The 19,661-nt window shown below is 44.2% G+C and overlaps 1 protein-coding gene across 2 annotated transcripts in view; it reads left to right on the top strand.

Moving 5' to 3' along the window:
- The window catches only part of LOC100644013 (neprilysin-1), a 74,222-nt gene that overhangs the window by 3,966 nt on the left and 50,595 nt on the right, over nucleotides 1-19,661 (top strand). For both annotated transcript variants that reach the window (XM_020863260.2, XM_020863259.2), the window contains exons 2-4: nucleotides 22-459; nucleotides 1,148-1,348; nucleotides 8,584-8,803. In XM_020863260.2, coding sequence (XP_020718919.2) covers nucleotides 457-459; nucleotides 1,148-1,348; nucleotides 8,584-8,803 — 424 coding nt within the window. In that variant the 5' untranslated portion in view covers nucleotides 22-456. The remainder of the gene's footprint in view (nucleotides 1-21; nucleotides 460-1,147; nucleotides 1,349-8,583; nucleotides 8,804-19,661) is intronic.

Genomic DNA, 19,661 nt, shown 5'->3' with positions numbered 1-19,661 from the left:
TCCATTTTCTTATTTCGACAGATCGACGAGGAACGAAGAAATATGCAGAGGTGGGAGAGAGACTCGTGGGTGCTGATCGACTGATCTACTGGGCCAGTATCGGTGACGGGTTGGGTACTGAGCAAGTTTGGTGATCGCGAACGAAGTGTCGTTCGAGATTGGCGGCCTTTAGAGAGCTAGGGAGTTCCACGGGACCCGGCAAATGTGGCTCTGTGCACGGTGAGCCGGGGTTACGGGGGCCGCGGGGCCCGTGGCGGTGGGAGCAGATCCCGTGGCGAGGCAAGCGTGAGGCTACCCCTGAGTCCTCGCACTTTGTGCGCCCCTGGGGCCGGAGGTGGCGCACATGTGCACGCACAGGGCACCGGACCCGGCGCGACTACGCCCGCGCCGACCGGTCCCCCTGGGACCGGAAATAATCCTGGCACGGAAGAGGGATCCGGCCTTCCAGACGAGCCAATGGTAATTATTTTTCTTCGCGACTTTTCCTACGATTTTTTGTTCAACTTTACCAATCGAAAGGCAGAGAAATGTGAACGTGGTGTCTTTAAATTTAACTTGAAATTTATTTTTATTTGCGCTGTATTTGCTTACGAGCGAATTTTTTGAAAATAATCAAGATTGGACATCGATCGTAGCACGTAGATACGTAAAGAAATGGAGAAAATTGACGAAAAATGGAGTTGACCAGTTTGGTTTGTGAGTAGCTGGTGATTTGCTCGGTTTACGAGCGGTTGAAATTAGCAGGATCTATAACACGGAAGTTAAATGACGACATTCCGGCGTGTTTGATCCTCCTTTTTCACTCAGTCACTTATCCGTCGTTTCACGATAATCCAGTACGGTGTTGACATTCCATTTCCCCGACATTTCTTTTCCATTCCTTCTCTGTTTTCCTTTTAAACGATTCCTGTCCTAATAAAAGAATTCAGCAGAGAAGCTCTCACCCATCTTTTGTTAACGCAATTTCACGTACTCCAACGTCTTTTCTCCAAAGTCTTTCGTTTTCTAACTTTTATAGTACACCTTCTACTCCCTCTTGCCTCGTATCGAACTCTATTTAATACAAAGCGCAATTTTGTCCGCAACGAGCAAGAAACTCCGCAACTACAACTTTCTTGTTAATCGAAGCAACGTGTTGGTTGTTCAGGTACATGTCGAGAGAGCCGCGCAACAGGGTACTTGGATATGCTGCGTGCCGTGTTACTGGCTTCGTCGAAGTAAGGCCGTGCACAAGGCGTTGCTCACGTTCGCGATGCTGCTTGTCACCAGTTTGCTCGTCACCAGTCCTGTCCTCTTCCTCATCACCACGCTGCCGGAGGGAGAGCAGCCGCGTGAATGCGTACCGGTGGTGAGTGACAGCCATCTTTTCAAATCCGCACCATTGTTTTTACCATTCCGCGCGAGACCTCTCCGCTATTCAATGGAATATCGCGGTGCTTTCTGCATCGTTGTTTCCTTGCTAGCGAATTAAGAGCAACTCGAGGTAGCACGACGAGCTTCATGTTTTTCCACGCTGTTCAATGCGATGAAGAGGCATAAATCAGCGTTTAAATGTCTGTTAAGGAGGTATAAAACGCGCCATACGAGACAGTAAATGGAAATTTCGAGACGTTGCCGAGAGAATTTCATCGACGTGTCGCGTTCTCCCGAAAAATGAAATCACGGGGGAAACCGATCGACGTTCCGAACGATATTTCCACGAGATTCAACGTGACGTCGGCTGGTATCCTCGTAAAACGAAGGTTGTACCATAAAGCGACGTATGTACTCGATGCTTCTCGGTCTTGTCTCGCGTTCTATAGGCTGCTTCGATCGCTGGGATATCGGTACCTTTATCACCGGTCTTTTGCATGATGCATCGGTTCGCTTATTTTGTCGAACGATCGCTATCCGAATTTTCATCCAGTCTCTAATTTTACCATCTTTCGTGAAAACTTTTTACCGTGGAATTCGCCGCTGTCGTCTCGCGACGGATAAACTTAGAGGAGTGAGCAATTCGAGTATCGATCGTAACGAAACGAAGGGATTTATAAAAAGCGAAGTCGATCAGTTTGGCTTCTGAGAGGCTCAATTTTTCACGTGAAAACGATCCACGTAACTAACCGAACGTCATAGCGTTATCCAATAGCTTGTTGAAAGATTGTGACGTTCGATTATACGCGTACCACTTATCCATGAATGTACATTGGCTCGCGATGATTTATCACTTCGATGAAGTAAAGATATTTCCGCGTTTAACTGCAACACACGAATTTCGACGTACGTTGTAAATTTGTCTTTGCTGCTGTCGAGGCTCAATGAAGGAGGACGATTTGTAAGCTGTTTGCTAGTAAGCGTGGTGTAACAGGTTTTGTCCGTGCGAGCCAGACCGTGAGAGTTTATGTCCTCACCGGCAGTGTTTCCCTGAAGCGTTATATCACGCGCTTTCATGTCGCCAAAGCTGGAGACGTCACGAGCAAAACACGAGCGGTTATCCACGGAAATTTCGCCCATATATCTCGGCGATCAGTTGTCGTGAAGGGTTTCGCGAACTCGTGCCACGCCAAGGAATGAGAAAAATGTCGCACTCCGTCTTTTAGCTGATTCCTCGCGTTTTTCTCCTCTCCATTCGCTTCCGATATAGGAGACCTTCTCCAGATGTAAACGAGATCGAATATTTTCTAGACGTGTTTTATTGAGACGCGCTGGTGTCTCTCGATCTTCCTTCAACTCGGGATAGCGTTGCTCGATCTGTTTTAAAATCGCTCATCCTCGTGTAACAGGCAAATAATTGGAACAACAACATACCGTTTTGCTTATCAACCGTGTAAAGAATAAATAGTTCCACCTCTCAGGTAGCGCAGAAAGTGTCCTATTTTGATTGTCAGAGGTAATGTGGATCGGGCCTAAGAAAATACTCGGAAAAGTCTATTGGTGTTCGTAGAAAACGTTTTCATGATGTAATGTCGTACATGCATTTAGCTTCAGTTAATTATTTAATCGAAGGAAAGTTTGATTAAACGCTTTCGCGATACCTGGCCGTGCTTATGCTTTCGTCGTTGAAATTTCGCAGAAGATAAGATTATGACAAAGTTCAAAGCACCTCGGCTAATACGGAGGATTTGGTTAAATCGTTCTGTGTACATGTTACACGCATTATGTGTATTTTTTGTATATTTAAAATTCTAAAAATCCGCGGTATATTTGTGAAAGATAATTTATAGAAAATGTTACTGTGGAATATATAAAATAATATACGCGTATACAATAACCGCGTCGATCATCCAGAAAATATTTTGAAACGTATGTCCCTCGGGGATCACAACACACAAATCGAAATCTCGAACATAGAATCTTCGTTCTTTCGCGTCTTTGCGACCAAGTATCTCGAATCTGAATGCGATGCCTTGGAATGCGAACCGTCGCTATCAACAGCATAGAACGCGATTATACACGGAGCATGTAATCTCAATTGGATTTGACACGGTCGTTGCCGGAAACCTTCAACAGAGCTAAATGCGTAGCACCCCTTGTTGTTCTCGAATGAGTAATGGCCGTATAATTGGTATCAGTTCGCAGTTATCCTTATGCGGCTTCTCAATTAACATTAAGCAAGCTATAATTCAGTTAAAGGTCCTTGGATACGGCGATCGTAATTCAATATGCACTTGGACAAGCTGTTTATACGTTGATCGTCGTCGAACAGATTCATCGCGTTTCCTCTTCCCTAAACGATCTATCGAGATGAGTCGGATATTTCAACTCGCAGCAGAGCATTTGAGATACTTTCGCAAGGAAATACGAACGAGATTTTAATAGAAGGAAGCTGTTTACAAGTTTCAACTGATTGTTAGCAGAGCTGAGTTATTGAGATTGCGCTGCTTTTACGGACAACATTAATTTTGCCCGCGGATTCGTTGCCTCCAGGAGTTGCTACTTTGATGGCAGTTAATGTACGTTCGCGGACAGCGAGCGAAAAAATATTTGCCAGCTTGGACGCTCGGCCGCGAAACGAGCTGTTTGCAAATTCGAAAGGGGGTTAAAGGCCGGGGTGTAATCGTTAACGCGCGATCGATCGATCGTCTCGCGGAGAAGCGAGAATAAACTGTGCAATATAAAAATAGATTCCCTCGAACGACCGTCTGTTCGATAAGAATTTATTAATTCTATCGGCGAGATATTACCGCGGGGCGAAGGGGCGTTGTAACTTTAAAGTTACTCGAACGACGTGTTTCACCGTTTGAGAAATTCTAAATATAAAAAAAGAAGGAAAGAAATTATAAACGAGCGATGTACGCGGAAAGGAGAGTAGTTTATCATCAACAGCCGCTCGAAATTTCCAGGATAACGTTATCAATTATGGTTTCATTGTCACCGACAGAAGTGACTGTTACGCGTTAGTCTGTCATCAACGTGCATTTACGAGATGCCCGACAAACTTCTATTAATCGATACCAATATCCATATTTCGAGTTATACAAACATATATCGGAAACCTATCGCATTTCGAACTCTGTTCAACGGATTTGATACATCGATCAGCCGCAAAGTCAAGCCCCGTAATTGCTTCCATCTCATTCGCAGCTTGTCTCTCTTTTGTCAAATTCCTGTCGCTCCACTTTCGTCGAAAAGTTGGAAAAACCAGCAAAGTATTTCGCGTTTACTTTCACTCGAAAGCGAATTTCTACCGACTCTTTCTTTCGAAATAGACGAGCAAGAAACGAATTTATACGCAGTCGTCGTGGGGGCTAGTTTATTGCGAATAGTACGAAACTCGAGGTGGCGCGCGCAATATATACGTTTCAATAAAACAGTGGTTCAATTTGCCTGGCCAGCTGTATAAAAATCCCTTCGCCCGTTACAGACACTTTTACGGGGGAATTATCAGAACCGAGGCCGCCTTTCGCTGACGCTCTATTTTATTTAAAGCGCGGTCGATGCTCGGCCGACGCGTTCGTTCGAATCGTTCTCCAGCATCAGATCTTATTAAATATCGTATATCGTAATCGTCTCGGTTCTATGATAGTCGTTAAATTTTCTTTGCGACGTTAAACGCCGTTTCTGGAGGATTAAACGGAGAAGAAAAGCCTGCAGGTAATCCACGATCAATTAAACGGTTCTTTTTCGCCGTGTCTTCGCTCGGTTTTAGCCTGTTAATAAGTTTGCAGCAATTACGTCTGCGGTGGTAGTTAGGGGGACTCGAAGCAGATTGCCGCTCGAATTTTCCGGACGTAGCCAGAGGATTGATTATATCGACGTAATATACCGCTGACGTTCCCCTAACTTAACACATTTGCCTTATATACAGCTATTCCACGCTAGGAATATCTCGCTTAAATATCTCCAGCTTAACTAACAATGTTTATCTTAATCTCATTGTGTATTCATTTTTGTTCGCCTTTTTAAACCTTCTTGCTGGCTCGTATAAAAATGAAAAGCCAACAGACGCGTTATTTGTTATTACCAGACCACGATTTATAAATAGCTCGATTTTCTTGTAGAATCCGATTGCAAGAAACGATGTCGAAGTATAATATCGCGAGAATCTTTGGAATTCGTAGCTGTAAGGCTAAACTAATTGAAACGATTTTCAAGTGGTGGCACCTTATGTAAATGAAAATTTCAAACTTAATTTGATCAAACTGGTTTCAAATCGCAGTCAAATACGTGAATTATACGCCGTCGGAATATATAGGATATATATCGTGCAGTTTACTTTCGAAAACGTTTGCGCGATCCTAGGTAACGAGGATTAGGTAAACGAGAATCGAGAACGTCGAGAAGATCGTAGTCGTCGTTGTGGTGGATATATGGAGAATCCTGTGGATGATTTATTCGATATCGAATATTCAGCGTCGCCGACAAATGATGGATTCGAGTCGTTGAATGCTTTTCCCGGTGGAAGTTCGAGCCGGGTCGTTAGAGCAGCACGTGCTGCATCGCGACGAAGCCATACTACGAGCTAAGGTTTCGAGGCAAATGTCAACCCTACGCTGGATCAAGGTCTCGCCCTTCTTCCTGACCTTTATTTTTTCGCATCCGGACTCTTGAATCGACGAGGAAATCCCTCATCCTTTTGCCCCGTCTTCTTTCACTCTTTCAAGTTTCCTTCGTTCGGTGCATTTGCAACTTTCCTCTTTTCATTCCTTTTCCAACTCCCAACTCGAAAGTTGCTACAGTCAGAAGTGTCTGATTAAAACAGGTACTCTATACTACCTGTTCTTTCACGGTATTTAGTCCATTGGATAATCCAGCGTATTTGCCATCCTTTCGAAACATTTCGGGTTAGAGTCGATATGTGCTGCTTGGTTATACGTAACACGTGTTACTCGAATTAAACGCGAATTAAAAATCACTAAATCGTGGAAAAATGTTGCTGGTACTTCGCGTACGGATATCACAGCAGATGAAAACGAGAAGTCTTCTGGTTCTAACGGGGTAGTTTAAATTCAACTGCTTAAAAAAGAAATAGTCGGTAACGAGAGGAGGAAAAGTAAGAAATTTAAAAATAGTTAACCAATGACTGACGAAACGCGAATATACCAAATGCCACGCGAACAAATCCCTCGTGCCACGTTGCTGTAACATAATATCACAACCACGAGAAATACACGTTTAACGAGAACAGCGTATTCCTTGTCGCAAACGCATATCATACACACAACTTTAGAATTCACGTCGAGGATCGACGCGTGGCATCAAAGGCGGGCGAAAATTCCGTTTGCATTCCATAGCATCTGGAACGCTTTCTTACGTGTAACCGAGCTTCAACCACGAAACGTGCTCGTCGTAGCTACGATTTCGCTCCTTAAGCGGGGGTGAGTGCGTGCGGGTTAGGTCGGGACGAGGTAAATGCACGGTGAAACGAGCTCAGCCATCTTCTCCAAGATGTGATTTAGATAGAGAGCGGTAGGCCGTGCCTGGAATATAAATTGAAAGCTTACGAGCGTAATTTCATTCTATTTATCCTGAATTCATTTTTCCCGCGTATCAAGAGACTCCTCGTATCGAAGAAACTTTCGGTCGAGAGGATATTCTTCGGCGGTTCCTTCCATTTCGCGTGCGTCGAAGAATCCGAAATTTCGCGGACGACTTTCCGAAGAATTTCACAAGCTTCGCGTCTTTGAGTCGAGAAATTCGACGAGTAAACGTCACGCCTGGCAAACCGGATCGGACTAATCGCCGTCTGATTAGTCCGGAGGAATTCCGATTAATCAGAGAACACATTAATAAGAGATACATCGATATAGGGAATCAAAGGTAATGGTAAAGTAGACAAGCCGACGAGTTGTGGTGAAACAAGTCGTGATACTAGAATTTATCGAGGGTCGAGATCGTACTTGCCCTATTTTGGCGGCTCGATAGCAGATAACTGCCTGATAACATGGCTTCTATGATGTTTACGAGGTTCGCGGGGGCCAAATTGGACGATGTAGATTAGGTTTCCTTGAAGGGTGAAATGTTTCGACGGCGATTTACATGTCCCTACGTCACCTCCAACAAATTATTCCTCTTTCCGTACTGTACGAAAAGTACACGTTTTTCACTAGCAAATGATACGAAAATCAAAAAGACGAAGGAACATGCACTTGTCAGATTTCCCTTCCCTCTGACCGATTCAATTTATATCGAATCTTGTCTATTGAGTTATCAAAGTACCGCAACTAGGGGATTCGATTTCGAACGATTTCTTACGCTTAGATGCTGCTTTCCACGGAAATAAATGAAGAGTTCTGGAGAGTCGAGTTGACGTTAATTTCACTTGGTCGTATCCGGTCTGTTGGCGAAGTAAGGCACAATTGGCGGAACGATCATCCGTCTCTGTCAAAAAGACGTACGGCCATCCGGTCCGGATGAAAAGCAATTGATGACAATGAAAGTCGTGGACGCAACCACGGCTGGCCTTTCGTTAGGTTCTCGAATTTTTAGCGACTCGTCGAATAGGTTTGCGACGTAACTCGCCAGTGATTCTTCACACCTTCTTCCCCTTTCTCTTTTCTTCTTATTTATCTTCGGCGAGACCCGAACTTCGTGTCACGTCATTCGTCTCTTTCGAGGAAGACGTATGATCCCAGATTTCGCTGGCAAATATTCCGCGACTTCAACGCGTTAACCAGCAAGAAGAGGAAGGAGACAGCAGCTCACCTTTACACGCCGAGGAATCGAATCAACTTTCGGAAAAACACGTTCGTTGCTTCGATCGTTCACGATCCAGTACAGTAGACGTTCATAACGCGAACGAATTAGCGAAATAGAACGCGAAGACGTCTCTGCACGCGTTAATAATTTTACGATGAAACGTCTGAACGTATAATATGATTAAATATATCCTTCGCCTCTCGGCGAGATGTTCTCGTTAATCCTTAAACTTTGTTCTTCAGTCGTTTCTCGTATCCTCATTTACCGTCTCGGAATACGGAAAATTGTCCTCGTAATACCGTCTAATCTTTGATGCTATCCTTGACACTAACTCGAATTGCTTTTCGCTGCTGTCAAGTTACGGTACAATTAAAAAAGAGAAAAAAAAAAGAAAGAAAAGAAAGGAAGATAGGAAGCATTGTAGAAACACGAGAAAAAGAAACAAGAAAAGAATTTCCATTCCAGGACGAAGCCTGCATCAGGGAGAGGGATGGCCCGGAGGGCTTGTGCGACTCGAAAGCCTGCGAGGAAGCGTCGAAGCGGATGGTGGCGTTCATGAAGAAGGGGGTGGATCCTTGCAAGGACTTTTATCAGTTCGCGTGCGGCGGCATTCGCGATCAGCAGCCGTATCGGCCGAGCTCGAGCTTCAACATGCTTCAGGCGAGGGTCGACGATCGTCTTCACAGTGAGTGAACCTCGTTGCTCGTTTTTTTCCCATTAAGATACCTTTGGAACTTCATTCGCTGGCTAAGATAGTCGCAGGGGAAGTTTCACTCGAAGCGGCAAATATTTACGCGAGTCCTTGCCTGCGATTAAAATCTACTTTACACGTATAAATGTATTTTTACATATTTCCCGTATAAAAATAATTCCGCCGAGAAGCCTCGTTATCCGTGACGTTCGGCCGAGCTCGTTACACCGAGGCAATCGATGGAACCGAATTTCGAGCGCTGGAATTAATTTCTCGTCGACCCGAGAAAAAACGAGAGAGGATGCCGGGGCTTTCCATCGTTAGGAAACTCGAAGCACGACGAGGGATGGATAATTGATTCAGAACCGCAGCCAAATTTCCCGCCGTCATTTCAACTTTCAATTAACCAAATGCTCGCGAGCCATTCAGTACGAAAGTTTCTGCCTTGAACGTGTCGCTGTTTGCGCGAGCTTGGATCAATTCGCATCCTGGCGATACGAAACGCTGTCCGAGACGCGCGATCGTCCGTTTCCCACCGTCTTATCGCGACTGCCGGAGTTATCTTTCCCTCGGTTCCTTCTTTTCATCCACTTGGCCGACCTTAATCAGCTCGGGCCGTGTCCTTAGAGAGAGTTGACGAAAAAGTCTGTGGACGAAAAGTGGCCGTTAAAAATTCCGTTGCTGCGTTTTCTTTGAATAGCCGCTCGTTTCAAGCCGCGACGATCCCTTTCGTAATCTGTTGCTTCCACTACCCTATTTCTTATGGCTTCCTCGTCGAGGATAATCGAATGGTTCAGCGAGCCGAGATTGATCGGGCTCGTCGGCTATTTTTTCACGGGAATTATCGGGCAAACGTAGTTGGATCGCTCGTCGACTCGAATGAATCAGAACGCCACGAAGATACGCGGTCGTGTCGCTGCAAATTGAAATCAACTGGCGGACGTATAGAGCGAAAAATGTCAACGAGGTTTCCGGCAATTGGAATTAATCGGCACGCGAATTATCCAGAGATACCGATATATCCGGCGCGGCTACATGCGAGTAAACAGAAGACGAGCCGCGGCTATGTAGGTCACACGCGATTAAAAGAGCTGGACGTGCATACGTCACGGTACGCTGACGTAGGAGTTGAAAAACAAGCCGCTAAGTGTCCAACCCACGGAAACAGAGAAAAATGTTGGCCAGTTTCGTTGCTTTTTCCTAAATTCACCCTGGATAATGACCAGTCACCCTCTGAAATTTTGATATGCAGTTTCGCGACACGTTTTACCCGATCGCTTTTTTTTTTTATTTCCAGCGAGCAATCGCGATTTCTTTCTACCGTGGAGCGTACCGCGAACATGGTTAAACACTTTCACGCGTCGAACAGCTGGTCTTTTAATCGAAGTAACTTTGTTTCTCGTTGTTTTACTTGGAAAGTTGGCGAATAGTCCGCAGGCACGATAGTTGTCGAACTCTTTCAAAAATTTAAGCCAGAACTTCGCTCTTTCCCTCTTTGCCTCGCATTCTTCTTCTCTTACGGAGATACCTTCCACTTTGTCTTTCTACGTTTATTTCCATTTCAATCGTCGTTGGAAACCTAACGCCAGAATTATCAACAAATTGCAAACTAGTTTGCTTTATCACCGCGAAGGTATTTCTTACCGCGATTTTTATCAACAAGCTATTTATCCTTGTTGCAGCATCTTCATTAAAATCAGTACAGTAATGTACACGGTACAGATTAATTGTTCCAGTGTTTTAAGCGAGTTCTTGTCATGTCGTTAAGTTAGCGTTTCGGTTATCGGTTTGTTCCCTTTAAGGGGGACATGTTTTCGTAACCCGTGCAGGACTACCTTTCCTCTTTACGTTCTGAATGGAAGGGAAAAAAAGGGTCAACGGAAATGAAGATTTACAGGGACGAAGTCTATGAAAAAACACGCGGCGTGCTCAAAGAATAACACATGGACACGCCGCGTAATAATTCATCGCTTCTCCTGCTCATTTTTTTCGCGCGAACGCCACTCACTCGGGCTTGTAAATTTTCGAGTCGTAGTTACGCTGGCGAGAACGTGCTCGAATGGAGATTAATGCGAGGAAACGGATCGCGGGGTCGTGTATCTTTCGTTCGTAGCATATCACGGCGCCTCGCATTTATGGAATTGTTTTCGACCGGAAAATGTCTCCGGCTCGGAATAGAAACGAGTGCTCCGAGCATTTGCTCGCTCGTCACGCGATCGTTCCCAGTGACTTATCGTTCCTATTTCTCCAAAAGGATCTCGGACTATCCGACGTTTTCAAGCGGGGCGAACAAAAAGCGGAGAAACTGTCGCGCTGAAGAGCGAAACGAAACGAAACGAGGGGTTTGGCAAAGGGTTAAAAATCAACTCCTCTTTTGTTCGGGATACGACCGCTTGGCGCCAGGATTTTTTCGAATTTTCTCATCAACTGAAATCTCCCTGGCTGCCTGTTCTCGCCTTGGAAACACGTCTTTTTCGCTCGATCCGTCTTGCGAGGGATCACGTCGGATCAGCCTCGATGCCAGTCGACGATTCGTTTAGGCTATTTTTTTTCTTCCAGCAGATTTTCTTTTGCAGATTCTCCACCTTGATCTTTCCACGAGATCGGATAGCTCGCCAAAGTATCTGCACGCTTATCATAGAAAACTCCTTTGTATATGTGTGTGTGTGTGTGTGTGTGTGTTATATAGAAGATTTTGACATTTCATTAACTCTGCGACGAAACGCGATTGCCACGACTATATATGGATGAAGTTTAAATCTGAAAATGTATTTGGAAGTTGCTGAAAGTATAGATCAACTATACCTCTTCTTTTCTATGGCGACAATCGTTCAATTTTTATTTATAATCACGACGTAGATTTTTCCTTTGATTTGAGATTTTTTAGCCCCCTAAAATGTGATATGCTAACAATTACCAAAATTCTGATTGTGAAAGGCAGACGTCTCGAATTTCCGATTGCTCGGTGCCTAGCCCGTAAGCCCGGTTTCCGTGGGCGGTCTCTCCAAATATTTATCGCCGCGTCTTTAAACATCTATAGCTCGTGACAGTTATCGTCTTCCGTATGTGCACGTTGTGCGAGTCTCGGTCGATCGATTTCCGCTTGAATGTTTCAGGTGTGCGCGGCGTAATTTTTCGCTCGCCCCTATCTCGTTCAAACAATATGCTCCATTTATGCTCGGTTTCAGATCGATAATCGTTTATGGCCGAATTATATTATAACAGAAACGCATAGAGCAATCTAGCGTCCTGTTTGTCTTTCAATGTACTACCGATAGAAACCTATGACGCTGCGAAATAGGCTGATGGTCGCGTACGCGTCGTTCGTCTTAGTTTCCGGAACCCGGCGACGAAGCCTTAGCTACTAAATTTACGTAAGAACAAAGAAGGGGGTTACAAACTTGATTAATCCAACCTGCTTAATGGGTCAAGTTCGCCCTATAAGCCAGACGAGTTACGAGTCGAAATTCCTCGTGGTTCGTTCGATTTACGATCTTTCAACGTCGTGCAATGTAAATAAGCTTCGAAAAATAGACTTCGACATAGATGAGTCGTGTGACGTCGTTGTGATTTCCTGATGCATAGGAATGACGTTGTAGATTTGCTAGGTTTACATTGTTAAAGGCCGATGCGAACAAACGATGCAACCTCTTCGCGATATTGTGACTGCGACTGTATTTATAACAGGGAAATGGCAATTTTTCGTGCATTACGTTATTAAAAATTTAATCGATAATTTAATTCCGTGAAATCGTTCGGAGTCTTGGAAATACGTAGCACGGTGCAAACGAGCTACACGACGTCGTTGCGATTTTAAGGACACGCTATTTGCGAGATTTATATTTTTAAATCCCAATGCAGACGAGTGACCGACTGTGCATTGTACCATTAAAAATGTAACTCTGCCCACTCATCTTGCGGCTTGGAAATATCATGCTCGGTACAGAGAAGCGATGCGTCATCGGTGAGACGCGACGACGTAGCAGCTTTATATTCCCAATAACGCGAAGCAACCGGTCGTATACATTGCGCCATTAAAAACATATTCCTGCCGAATCGTATAGCAAAATCTTAACGACGACGTCGCGTCTCAACCAAAATATCCAGTCAACGGTAATTCTTCTTTTTCCCAGAAAGCTGTTTCCTCTTAGAGTTCTTCGTAAGATACAGTTCAGTTAATTCGCTATTGTTCGCCACTGCCGGGAAAGTTTAAACGAACCGACAGTAGAACTGTTCGGTTTTCCTTGCCTCGAAGGGAAGCTCACTGATTAAGCGAGAAAGTTGGTTTCGTATTGCACGCGGCGGATCCAGCCTGACGCGCGGCAACACACTCTGACCACAAATTCGATAATCTCTCGGGCTCCGGTGAAATTAGCTTTATCACTGCGGCCTGCTCGATCTATTTCAACCTCGTCTAGACATGGTATTTTCGCCTGCAGTTTATGTACTTGCTTCGCCCCACGAAAATAAATTGACCTCTATTTGTTTCTTGGCCCGCGCAGCGAGCCACCGTGAATCTTGCGCAAAAATTGGGTCGTCCATATTTAATTCCACGAAACTCTCCTTTGATTTTTCCTCCGAGATTTTTCGAATCTAGCCATCGAGATACTCGGAGATTTTATGAGAAGTAGACGAAAGCAGAGTTTGTTAAATCTTACCGCCCTATATTCCCCTGCCTTTTCTATAATTTTCTTTCTAAATCTCGCCAATTCTGAGAATCCCCGGAGGCGGAGCAGAATGGATCGTTTAATTTTACTACACCAGCTTTTCTCTAATTTTCTGTCGAAATCTTAAGAAGCTAAGCCTTGGCAGTTGCACGATTACCAAGATTTCGTGGAAAAGCACGAGGAACGGTTTTCTCAATGCACCTTTTTCACGGTTACTTTCGCGTTAAGTCGGACGGGCACGCGTTTCGACCACGAGGCGCTGTATTCTTCTCGTTTTCCGCGCGACGAATTCGCAAACGTCCGTGCACGGTATGCACACACGACGCGACAGGGTGACTCGAATTGGAACATGCCGGTGGCACGAACGTGGCGTGTTTCAGACGCTCTTAGGCATTAAGGATACGGTTGGAATTCAAATTCAAGCAGCTGCCCCCTCCTCCCCCACAGTTCATTACGTATGTACGTTTTTATCCCTGTAATCGCATTGTACTGGCGGTGAGCGAGTCGTCCCTTACCGAGACAAATGCCTGAAAAAACTCGGTCTTTTATATATATTATAGCGGGTTATTTTATATATATTATATTTCTGATTTTTCGGAGAAATTGTTTAATGAAATGCTAGTTGTGGTACGTGTTAATTTTCCTGCATTTTACGCGGAAAAAACTATATTCGATAATAAAGAAGCAACGCAGATTGGTCTTTTTACCGTGCGGAACGCAGTTATAAATGAGCGTCGTTTTTCCCTTTTTTTCGTAAAATCATTCAAACGCACATAATACGAAAAAATACACGAAATATTAAAAACACATGGTACTCTTGATATCTAGCAAATAAAACAGTCCTCTACATAGGTTTTATTTTTTTAACTATGTTCGTAAAAATAGAAATTTATACATTTGCGACATATTTATCACTACGAACATCGTCTCTGTCGGATATTCTTTATCCCCGGTTTCACTGACCTAACAGTGTCTGTGCTACAATCTGAATCGCCAATTTCATCCGCAAGAACTCTCTTCGTTTCTCATTGCTGTCCACTGTACCATTCATCAACATCGCAAGCGTGATGTAAAGTCGAACACAGATATACCGATGTAGTTACAAGCGGGTTGATTTTGCGGAAAATATGTCGGGAAAGGTTAGCAACGTATCAAATAATTATCGGCGAACTTTTCTCCTGGATGACTGTTGGCGGTTGAAACAGGATGCAAATTGAAGTTATCGGGGAAGTAGAGACGCGCGGTAGCACATCGTCGTCGCTTGAAATTCCGCTGCTAATCGTAATCCGCGTGAACGCGGCTCGCAAGAGGGTCTTAAGCGGCGCCTCGCTATATTCCGTGGAAGTTCCGTTTATGACCGCAGCGACGGCGACTCGGTGTTACGGGAATTTCCTGGCAAACTGTACTTCATAAATCCCCCTTATCGAAAGTTGGGCGGAAAAAAAAAGTTGGTGAAAAACGGCGAGACACCGCGCGCCAGCTTTGAATACAGTTCTTTTGCTTCTCTACATACGCCACGCTATTTATGAAGATTATTTTCGTAGCCGAGTGTCAGGAAAGAAACCTCATGGTCGCAAACTGTGACACTGCTTTACGCTTGACGCAGTTTATTTTCTATTTGTACGCCAGATGATTTAGATACGCGAAGTTTTGTCAGTACGATTTTTCTTCGACCGTTGTCCCTGGCCAGAAGAATATCCTCACATTTCCTGCGATCTGGAAATTCTATTCGAACGTCATTGAACACGCCCAAAGTTTAGCGATTTTCTTTTTATATTCTTTCTACTTTTATTTTTTCTCTATCAATCGTAGAACATCGCGTTATTCAAAGATTCGAAGATGGAAATTCAGGATGCTTGGCAAAATAACAAGGACAGAAAATATATGGCACGCATGGCATACAGAGCGTATTATAAACGATGGAACTCGTAATTTGTAAAAAGGCAAAAGTTAGAAACATACGCATCGTCTTGGTAATCTTTGCTTTTAGAATTGCCACAGGTTCCCTCTACTTTGCTAGAAAAGTGAAAAATTCTGAAAATTTTCAGTGTTCATAATTAAATGGCCAAGTACCGTAACAACATAGCTGGCGTTTCGTTGGCGCAAAAAATTCGGAAGGTAACCAAACGTTCGATTCGAAAGGGACATGAAGGAGAGAATCAATTATTCTTAGACGATGAAACGACCAGAGCTAGAGGTGCAAACAGCCCAGTTTCGATGGCATAGCTCCAGGCAATGAAGAGAACTCCTCTAATTAGCCTTTCGTTCGATGGTCCTTGAAACTCGCCTCGTCCCTGCCGAGTCTTAGTAGTTTGCATCGATAAATTTTCTCAGCTCTCTCTCTCTCTCTTCGCAAGGAAAATTATCTCCTGTCGAGATTCTCCTTTCTTTCGCACCGTTCTCGAATACGCGTTTATTTGGCGCCGCGAAAATCTGCCACCGTATCGACTTTCATCCGCGTTTTTCGCGTGTTCGCCAAAACGTCCTTGTGTTTTTCATCCGTGTAATTGGTAACGACCACTGTTACTTTCGAATTGATTCAATCGAGGAAATGGACGTGGAACGCACGTGGAAGTCTGATCTTACGGGAAACGTACGAACGATTAATTTGAACTGGTAATTCGGAAAAAGGTGCCCCCATTTAAAGCGATCAAACTGCTGCAAGTTCCACGATAAATCGTCTCGTACGACCCGCGAACATTTGTACCACCCGTAGCGAATAACCCGAGGACACCGATTACCCTAAAACGATTATGAGAGCCGAGGAAACCACGAACGGGACTGTGCAACCAAATCGGTGTATCTGTCAGGAAACGGTAACTTCGTAGCCGAAGTTTAGTTTAGAGAAACACGACATAGACGCTTTTGTTTGTTCTTCTTTCGTTCAATGCAAGAAAATTAATTCCCTACGATACGAAGCAACTTCGAAGATTCCATTATGAGATAATGCGAATATCCTCACTATACACGGTGGCGTAATATCTACAACATAGAAATTGGAATTGTCGCTCCGTAGAATCCAAGAATCCAAGAATTTTTCTATAAAATCCAAAGCTTAGAATTCCGTTATTCTGAGAAAGTATTTTTCCAGCTGAGGAATATTGCCATAGATATTCGTAGTATCAATTTCATGCTATACTACCATAGTAAATTCGCTATAGATTTAATCAAAGAGAGATTCCAAACTCTGAGCCACCAACGTAATTGCGTTTCTGAAACTTTGAATTCTTTAATTCCCGAAATCTATAATTTTCTCCTCAAGTGTCCGGGTGTCCGGCAAAAGCATTGAACGAAAATTTCCAATAATATATTTTCCAATATACCTGTATCTAGTGACAGAGCTAGGAGAGCTACTAAACTGGGAATTGCGTGTTCGATCGACGCGACACGGAGAATCCCAGCGCCTCGTCCTTTCGCAAATTGTCGTGACGCGTGTCTGAGATTGGTCAAGGAATAGCTCGACACCCTGTCGAATACTCCGTCTTGTGTTTCCGTTTGTTAACGCGCGGATGTTATTAATGGCGCGTAACCGTAATTGTTATCGATCCTGTTGAAAATGGCAATGGGATCCGATCGAGCACGAGCTTGGGCAGAGTAATTCTCTGTCGATTGACTGCGTGCAATATTCACTGGTAATTGGATGCATCGTTGATCGTTTTCGTAATTTGTTCACGAAAAGATAGGCCGGCAGAGGAGAGGCAGGTTGAAAGAAATAGGAAAAGCAAAACCGTTTTGTAATGTTGGTAACAGGACTGCGTGTGGCCTTGGAATATTCTTTTCTTTCTTTTTTTTTTTTTTATCCGTGAATCCGTAGGATTTCCGCTTGGTTATTTTGGGGCAACGAAACGTAATAAAGCGAGAAATTGAAATTCCGCGGGGCTGTAGCTTTCCTTTGGTCGTTTCGAAACGCTGCCGCAGCGAAGCGAAACTGCGCTGTGAAAGTATTGTAACGCGAGACTTCTTACTGTTTACTAGCGTTTAAAGATGTAGCTAATAGTATGAGAATGTAGCTAGTTTTAAGACCATCAGTTTAAACTTCTGTCTTGCGATTTTTCTAGTAGCTGAAATAAGAACGATTCCCATAGCTGCGCTAAGATTCTCTGTCCGATTGATTATACCAGGCGGTACGAATATGATACGATATTATTAAAGCAAAGGATCAACGAGGCCTATGGATCGACCGTGATAATTTTCCAGCGCATTTAAAAATGAATTTGAAAAAATGAACAATCGCTTTGTAAGATTATCAAAAATTTCTACGATCAATCGACTTTCATAAGGTGAACTCGATAGTAGATAATTTTCGATCGCGATCTTAATTGCGCGGTTGTTAACTATCAAAGAAATCCATAAAGAGAGGAGATGGAAGATTATTCGGTCGGTGTGGGGAAGTTTGCGTTTAGCCGGCTTTTAATGTCTCTTTTTTTTTATGGAATACATTACGGGCCGGCCATTATGTCCGGGCGCATTACCGGGATGTTACGCTGAAATACTACGCAGCAGCCTCTGTTAACGTTCTAACCGGATTGCTCGTAAAAAATCCCGTATTATGTGATCGTAATTTGCATCATGGCTGTCACGATGCATCGCCTGGATTCGTGCCTTTATTCGTAAATATGTATTTTAAAAGCCAAACGAAAAAAAAAAGGGAGAAAAAAGAAGAAAGGAAAAAGAGAAGCAAACGTTTAATTGTAAAAAGAAATGTTTCGCAAAGATCCTGAAACGTCGCGTTTTAATCTATTCAGTGGACTTTGCCGGGAAGTTGCATGGCCTGGAAACTGCCATCGCCGTGGAAACTTCTTCCGCAAAACCTTTCACGATTCATCCGGAAAGAAAAAGTTACAGCGAACTCGAGTTCTCGCGTTTTGTTCTCCAGCCCCTTTTCACTGCCGTAGATTGAATATTCACGTTCGCGTTTAGCGGTTTTTAAGCAACGTCTTAACGACAATTCAATCGTCGAAACTTTGGTTTCGTTCGCGCCAGGACAACTTCACCGACATACTTTTCCAACTTGGCAAGTGGAAATCTTTCCGCGGACGCAAACGTCCCATTGGCCCTCGTAGTGCGTTCATAGAAGCACGTACGCGGTTGAACGTTTCCTATTCCTCTTTTATTCTTCTTTTCTTTTTTATTATTCTTATTTTTAGAAACACGCAAGAGAGGGACGGATAGCGGACGAATGGAGTAGGGAAACAAAAACGCGGTAGCACGAAGAGGTAGGAGAGAAGGATGAATTGAAGAAAACGAGGGGTTGGGCGAAATGGAGAAAATGAAAACAGGTCCGGGCTATCTCGGGAGTGTCGACAAAAGCTGGCCAGGCTTCTGTACGCGTGGTTAGCGGGCCGAAATTTCGAGTTTCCATTTAGACGGAACCGCGGCACGAGAAAGTGACGACAAAAGGAGGGAGGGGCGGAGGGCGCGAGCGTGCACAGAGTTGGAAACGAAAGAACCGGGCGCGGACTTCCGCTGGTACTTTGGAATCGCGAAGTCGCGACGAGTGCCTGCGAAACTCGTCTCGAAACGGCGTGTAACGAGCTTGCAGATAGCGATTCACCTATTTCGTGCGGCTGCCCGTTTTGTTCTCCAGTTTCCTTCCGTTTCTTTTTTCCCTTCTCGTGGCTCTCTGATTTTCACTTGGCGCAATCAGCGATCCCAAAACCGCGGTCTGCTCCGAATGGAAAGCATCGATACAGAAGGAATTAACGAACGCAGTTTTACCGTGTTTCCCGGATAGCTCACGGTTATGCGCGATTCCATGGAAATAACTGTTGCTCGTGGAATCTCGCGTGGAATCTCGTTGCCGTGAAAATTCAACCGACTAGGCTCGTACAATCGAACTGGCCGATTAAACACGGTTCTCTGGAGAACCTTTGAATATCGAGCATATACCTAGTCGTGTATAATGATCGATTAAGGAGGCATTATTCGGTGTTTCTCGCTTTTAGTTTAGTCGATAAAGCAACGAGGAACGGCGCTTTTCTTTCGCTTAAATTGTTGAGCGGGTCAGGATACCCAGGACTGCGTGGCTCTTGATTGCATTAAATTCTAATTCCTTGTACGACCGCGTAGTCTGGCACATAGTGCGAGGATGTACTGCAAGAACGTAGACGTGATATCGATTTTCAATATACGTTGCCGCGGTCACGAGTCTTCGCATAGATTATTAATCGAAGCTTTCCTCGATT

Source organism: Bombus terrestris, chromosome 5, assembly GCF_910591885.1.
Source record: "Bombus terrestris chromosome 5, iyBomTerr1.2, whole genome shotgun sequence".
In the NCBI taxonomy this organism is placed as follows: Eukaryota; Metazoa; Arthropoda; class Insecta; order Hymenoptera; family Apidae; genus Bombus; species Bombus terrestris.
This window is presented reverse-complemented; position numbering and strand designations above follow the sequence as displayed.